A 7297-nucleotide genomic window follows, 5' to 3' on the forward strand; every position below is an offset into this window, starting at 1 on the left:
GCTCCAAGTCAGATGACTCCCAGGGGAGGAGAGGGTCGCACACATTCTGGGAGAGAAACCTTTGGTGCCAGGGGACACAGTTCCTGTTGATGTGAAAGCATGTCCTCCCCTGAGACACTGCATTGGGAGCAGACTCCTGGGTGTTCTCTCGGGCTCCTTCCCTGACTTGCTGGGAGGCCCTGAGCAAGCACGCCCTCTTATGCCTTGGTTTCCCCTGTGTTTGAAGTGAGGCCACTTGTCCCTGATCATCAGTGCGTCCCCCTTCCTCACAGGGACACTGTGGACTCTGACCAGTTCAAGCGGGAGGAGGATTTCTACTACACAGAAGTGCAGATGAAGGAGGAAGCTGCTGCTGCTGCTGCTGCTGCTGGCACCCCCACAGCTGACCCGGCCTCCACCCCCAGTGTGACCAGCTCGCCCCTTGCCATTCTTTCACCGCCTCCTCCCAAAGCCCAGACCTCAGGCCCAGAACACCCTGGCCTGGAATCTTACCTGCCCTCTGGTGCTCTCAGCAAGTCAGCTCCTGGCTCCTTCTGGCACATTCAGGCTGACCATGCATACCAGGTATGGGGCTGGGGCATGCTGGGAACTCTGCTTTGCTGCCGTGAGGACGTTCCGTGTCTGACCTGTCGCTAGCTAGTCCCGTCACAGGATGCTCAGCACCCTGATTGAAGGCTGAGCCCTTTAGCTGAATCGCTCGTCTCTAACTTCTACCGAGAAGAAAAGGAAAATGACTTCACACTCAATAAATGTGGGAATTCCCAAGTTCTTCATCCGTGGTTATTAGAAATAATCAGTGTCTTGAGTGATGATTGGAAATCTGGCTGAGGGGCATCCCAATTTCAGGTATCCCCTCTCATCAAGGAGCTGTTCTTTTGCTTTAATAAAAATCTTTGCTCCTCCAAAAAAAAAAACACAGAAAAATAGAAATTTGGCTGAATCTCTGAGGAACCAGGTCTACAGATTGCATGGGGAAATCTCTGGTTGCTGGAATTGTGTTACTTTAACAAATAGTCGGCACCCATTGTTTTGAATACCGACTATGTGTCAAGCAGCAGGTGAAGCTTTTCAGGTAGAAGAGTAAGACGTAGCCCGAGCTTGTGAAGTGTGTGCTTTAACTAGAGAGAAAAATGAATATGTAACTATGATTAATTATAATAAATAGTCAATGTACCTTCCTAGAGGGATTGTTGTGGGTACAGGAAGGATCAAGCTATTATTCCTGTGTGGCTGGGAAAGTTGTCATGGAGGGGGTGACATTTGGGATGGTCCTCACTGCCCGTAGTAGTTATTCAGTGAACGTACAGCTTGCTGTGTGCCACTGTTTCTTAAAATCCTTTTATGCCTAGAGCTTGATTTTATCAGACTCTAGGCTGATTTGCAAGTTCGTCATTAGAAAGCAATGCTTTCAATCAGAAAGCCTTTACAAAATGAGTCAACTCTCCTTCTCATGAGAATGAGTGGTTACTTATGTGTTTTCCCGAAAATAAGACCTAGCTGGCCAATCAGTTCTCATGCGTCTTTTGGAGCAAAAAATAATATAAGACCCGGTCTTATATAATATTAACGTAAGACCGGGTCTTATATTAATTTTTGCTCCAAAAGATGCATGAGAACTGATTGTCCGGCTAGGTCTTATTTTCGGGGAAACACGGTAGCTATTTCATGTTTGGCCAACTTCAGGTGGCCCTTTAGGCAGCTGGCTGACACTGTGAGATGGGCCTGGAGAATGTGGCTGGTGTTTTTACAAACAGACCTGAACCTGGAGAGTGTTGTGACATCCAGGTGGTTGCTGGGGACCCCACATCAGTAATGCAGCCATGTCACGCATGCTCCGAGGCTTTTGGACATCCTTGGGGAACTGCCTATAGCCTGTTCTTGGTAGGTGGTCCGGCCAAGAAGTGAATCCGCTGTGATGATTAAGTCATGAGGCTAGCACGTACACCAGCTCAGAGAGGGGTTCCCTGAAAAGATTGGAGCCTGGGACTAAGGCACCTTCAAAGAGTTGGATGCTCTTATATTTCTCTTGGGAAGTATTATCCTGGTGTGTAATACCGGTAGTTTTCGGTTAGAGATGTACCTTCTGCCACAGACCATGATGTTACAGGGCGGATGGGTGGACTCGGAAAGCTTCCTGAGCTGGGACCTAGGCTGACTCTCTGTGGTCTCCGCCAGGCCCTGCCATCCTTTCAGATCCCCGTCTCACCACATATCTACACCAGTATTAGCTGGGCTGCTGCCCCGTCCACGGCCTCTTCCCTCTCTCCGGTGAGTATGTCCCTCTCTGAGCCTGTCAGCATTTTGGGGCCCTGGAACAAGCCGAGGACCCTTCCACACATACCCAGTACTAGAGGCCGTCTCCCCACACTTGCCTCTAGCACCCAGACTTCTCCAAGGTCTCTATGGTACCTGCCCCCTTACCTAGCACTCCTCTGCTGGTCACAGCCCCTCTTAGAAGGTGGAAGGAGGGTACTTGCAGAGGAGTATCCAGATCAATCAAGTTTACTGCCAAGAAAAATCACGATGTGAGACTGGGTCAGTGCCCTGTTTAGCCATGCATGTCTGTGGCTGCTTGTTAAGAAGCGAGAGAATATGGGAAAGCTGGAGAGGAAGAGGGGGGAACAAGGAAGAAGGGAAGCATTTGTAGGGGGCTGTGTAGGGTAGATCAGAAATCTCGAGGCCACTGTGGACCAGTGCCTTAGGTTGTTTGCCTCGGAACTAAAATTGGAAGTCATTTGAGCCCTACGTGATAGGTTCTAGTCTTAAGTATCTCCTACAGGAAGGTATCACACCTTGTAAAGCCTAAATGTCCAAAGGTGCCACTGAGGCAGTGTAATCCCTCCTTTTTTGTCACATACAGTGATTACATTTAAATCTGCAGGGAGCAGTCCCCGAGGTAGCCAGGGCAAGTGGCTCCCCTGCCTGTGGCTCCTGCTGTATCACAAGCGTAGCTTAAAAGCCTACTTCTCAGTCTCCAGGCTCCCCTCCCTACCTGGCCCCGGCTCACCACTGCCTGGAATGTCCTTCTAGGGAAGGCATCCTGGCCTGGCACAAGGAGGGGCTCTGCAGGTGTGGCTGCCTGCCCTGTAGGATGGTTCTCTCACCTTTCTCCTGTGTTTATGGCCCTTCTCCCTGTGCCCAGGTCCGGAGCCGGTCGCTAAGCTTCAGCGAACCCCAGCAGCCGCCACCTGCAATGAAATCTCACCTGATTGTCACTTCTCCACCCCGGGCCCAAAGCAGTGCCAGGTGAGACCGTTGGCTCCCGTGGCCTCCCTCTGGCTTCCATCCTTGCCATCTCCTCTGCAAGTGTGGACTCCGAGTCCACCTGCCCCTGGTCTCCAGGGTTAGTCCCCCAGGCAGGGACGGGGTGTGTGCAGTCTGGCTGGAGGACACGCTAGATGCTGGGGAGGCCTTCCGATGGTGTCCACCCCTTCCAGCCTCAGCTTATTTGCTCAGCCTCACACCTGGCCACACGCCAAGTCTAAGCACCAGTGCGTGACTGTACCCTCATAACTCTCTTGGCAGGAAGGCCCGCGGGGAGGCTAAGAAGTGCCGCAAAGTATACGGCATTGAGCACCGGGACCAGTGGTGCACAGCCTGCCGCTGGAAGAAGGCCTGCCAGCGCTTCCTGGACTGAACCCGTTGAACCTGAACCTAGCAAACCGGCTCCTCCTCTATGCTCCTGGCCTGAGGGCAGCCAGATGACAAAAGGCAGACTCTCAGCTGCGTGTGTGGACCCTCAGCAGATACCTGAAGCTAAAGAGTGGACACTGGGAGTTTGGGCTCTATTGACTAAGGTTTAATACTTAAAACATTTCCCCCTGTCCCCCTTGTGGGAACATTTTATTTTTCATTTTTTAAAGAAACATTTTTTCCCCTCAAATAGGAGAGAGCCAAAACTGACCAAGAGTATTCTGCATCAAACCAGAGACCAAAGAATTACCCTCCCTTTCCCACAACCCCTCTCTAGGGGATTATTTTGTATGCGTCAAAAGGAGGAACAGCTCATTCTGTTTCCTGCTGAGTTGGTGAATTCTTTGCTTTTTCAACTCTTCCAGAAGGGACTATGAGCAAGATGAATTCACTTTTCTTAAAAAAAAGCAAAAAAACAAAACAAAAAAAAAACTAAAAAAAATGTTCTGGCTAACGACTCGGAGAGCAGTTAGGACCTGCGTGGATGGGGTAGGATGAGTTGGGGTATCTGGGTGGTTTTTAAGGTGCAGCCGGCCGTTCTTCTCCACCTGAATCATGGAGAAGGAAAAGCTGGTCCTCACCAAGCAGCTTCCATGGAAGTAAAAGGAAAACCCTGTCTTGGGACAGCTTTTTGAATCTGGGTCTCCTCAGATGTTGGGTGGCATCCCAACAAATAATGTGTGGCTTCTTCTCAAAGCCCATACTAACAGGTTTTTTAAAGACTGTACCCAAATTGCTGAGCCAAAAGGCTAATATGAATTCACTTTTTTAAATGTGGCGGTTAAACACTACCTTGATACTCTTTCCTCTTTCCTTGAGGAAAAACGAGAGGGTTTTAGTCTCTGTGAAAGCTCTCTGCTATCACCTGAGTGCATAAACTTTCTCTTGAGTTTCGTCCCTCCAGTGATAGAGATGACACCTCTAAAACGCTTGGTTTTCTTTTGATGTTGTGTTCAGAAGCTGTTATCTGCTTAAAGTTCTCTTTTATTTGGAAGGTAGTTTCCTCTTTGTCTCTAGTCTCACCAGGGATTTCCCCATTTCCCTCCCAAAGCTGCAGGCAGGGCTGGCCTAGGGAAGGAGAGAGAAGAACACAGATAGAAAAGTGAGTGGCAGCTTGCCCCATGATGGAAAAGGAGTTGACAGGTCCCCCATTTATTTGATGAGCTTACCTGCCCCTCTGGGAGCAATCTGGTCTTCTTCTTAGGTGGCAAGTAGGACAGGAGTCTTCAGTTAAGGCAGGAGTCTTCTGGAGTTTTTATCAGTCTTGATGGAGTCCAGGCAGTTGAACAAGGTGTGACCTTCCCAGATACGTACTGAGCCCTGTCTCTTGTCTGAAGGCGGGATAGCGAAGGTGAAAGAGAGTCCTGAGAAAATTACGTGAGGAGGACCTGGGGTTGGATTCTAGCTCCTGGTGCTTCAGCCTCTGGTGTTTTTGGAGGCCTCAGATACTGAGGGGAGACTGGAGAGCATTGCTAGGGAGGTAAATAGGCAAAGCTGTTGTTGTGGAGAAGGAGCAGAGATGTGGGGAGTTCAGTGCCATACCAATCAGTGGTTGGTTAAGACAGGGCAGCTGAGCCCTCAGGGTGGGCACGTGTTTCTTTTGGAGTGTTTGGAGGGCACGTGTTTCTCCTCTTTCTTTGGAGTGTGACTGTGGAGCCTCCTTGGGCCTGCTTGAATGGGGACCACTGGTGCCCAGTGCCTTGGACCTATGTCCCAGATGTCAGGGGCTCAGGGAACCCCACTAAGACAGTTCTCTGGGAAGGGAACATCTGTATGCTCCCTTTGACTGTTATTGAGGTCATCCTCTTGGTCCCAGGTGAAAATACCTGGCTCGGGAAGCCCCTCTTGCCACTTCATGTGGGAAATATGCATATGCTTCTTAATTTGAGATACGCTGAGTGTTAGAAAATCTGCCAACCTAAGAATAGGGTCTTGATATTGTGAACGGTGACGGTGACCTGGGTTTGGTGACAGAAGGGAAAGACAGTTATGCACAGGAGTCTGTGATGGTGATGGGTATATTTTTATAACTTAGTTAAAAAAAAAAAAAAAAAAAAAAAGGATCTGGAATCTGTCCCTTGGTAAAGCTGGAAACCAGGCCAGCCAGAGGTGGCCCAGGGTTCTTCTTCCCGTTCCTTCAGCTTCCCTGAGAATTAAAAGCTGCCAGCAGGTTGTTGCTTGTCTTGGCTCTGCTCACTTCCCGTGCTATCCATTTTCAGGTCGTCTTGCGGAGGGGAGGGGACATACGAGACATGGGGTCTCTGTCCAACAGCGTCTGCTCTTCCCTTCTTAATCAGAGCTCTTGCTGAGTCTCATCTTTAGAAAAGCTTGTTTCATTCCCTCCTATAACTGGATATAAAGATTTTCTCTAAGGACAGTATCTTCTCTTGTCATTGGTACCCAGTCAAGGAAGAGAGAAAGAAGAAGCTGATGAAACAATTTAAAAATGGAGGTGGTTTTATTATTTTTTTTATGTTTCGTTTTAGTGCGGCTTTTCCTGTCTGCATTTGCTCCTCTCCTTTCACGTAGCGGCGGCTCCTCTGGCCTCCCTCCTCCTGTACCTCCATCTGTGGCTGTTGTTTTGGTTCTTGACATGTGGTCTGTCCTTGGAGTTGCCCCATTTGTTTCTCCTCAGAGTGTGGTGGTGAACTGATCCAGCATTCATGCCTGTTTCTCTCTCTCTCTCTCTCTCTCTCCTCTCTCTCTCTCTGTCTCCCCCCCCCCCCCCCACTTCCCAGCCCATCTGGGCAGCAGAATCTGATACAAGGTGAGATTGCCGTAGGAGCGCATTTGAAACTAACAGGACTACTGGTCCAAAGCAGTTATCTTGGGAAACTTTCTTCCCAAGTGATGTTACGCTTATTCAAAATATTTCTTGGGATTACCTTGGGAGTCTGTGATGCTTGCTCTGACCAGCCTTGATGATACTAAATCTGCACTTGTGCTTATCCAGTGCAGAGAAAGCCCATCAAGTGAGGCCTGAGCTGCAAAGTACACGGGCTGACTGAAATAGCTTGGGTTTAATTATGTGATGGTTAGCTGGCTGTAATATCAGAGAGCATTTTGAGCTACGTCTATATTGTCACAGTAAGCCCATAGCTTGATTCCTTGGAGGACATTATTCATTTGGCTGTGGAAACTGATTTGTTTGAAGAAGTCCTGTTACTTTCCTCCCAGGTTTTGACTTTACCGGGGGCAAACAAACAAACAAAAGAAGAGGGAACTAAATCCCATTTGTGAATTTGTATTATTGGCGCCTTTTCCCGCAGCTGTCTTCCAAGTATTATTTTTACTGTTAAAAAGTTTTTTTTTAAATGTGAAATGTTTTTACAGCTACAATATGAAATATATTTTATAAGGAATAAAATGGTACATTGTTTGATTTAATGTGTTCCTGTCCCTCTGCCCCTTCCCCTTGCAAAGGATGGTTGTCATTGTCCTTGGTGTGAAACCAATGATAGCATGTCACACTGTGGGCAAAGCACACACATTCATTTCCTTATAATAACCATAGGTAACGTGACCAGAGACCAGGCCAAGTGCTTACAAGGATTGCCTCAATAGTCCTATGAAGCAGTTACTATTATCATCCCCATTGTACAGA

The 7297-nt window shown here is 48.5% G+C and overlaps 1 protein-coding gene across 6 annotated transcripts in view; it reads left to right on the forward strand.

The window, feature by feature from the left end:
* The window catches only part of ZNF395 (zinc finger protein 395), a 53437-nt gene extending 46362 nt beyond the window's left edge, over positions 1-7075 (forward strand). For all 6 annotated transcript variants that reach the window (XM_074338353.1, XM_019733192.2, XM_019733194.2 and 3 more), the window contains 4 exons: positions 273-564; positions 2176-2268; positions 3143-3246; positions 3526-7075. In XM_074338353.1, coding sequence (XP_074194454.1) covers positions 273-564; positions 2176-2268; positions 3143-3246; positions 3526-3637 — 601 coding nt within the window. In that variant the 3' untranslated portion in view covers positions 3638-7075. The remainder of the gene's footprint in view (positions 1-272; positions 565-2175; positions 2269-3142; positions 3247-3525) is intronic.
* The last annotated feature ends 222 nt before the right edge of the window (positions 7076-7297 follow it).

The sequence above is a fragment of the Rhinolophus sinicus genome, linkage group LG07 (assembly GCF_036562045.2).
Source record: "Rhinolophus sinicus isolate RSC01 linkage group LG07, ASM3656204v1, whole genome shotgun sequence".
Taxonomy (NCBI): domain Eukaryota; kingdom Metazoa; phylum Chordata; class Mammalia; order Chiroptera; family Rhinolophidae; genus Rhinolophus; species Rhinolophus sinicus.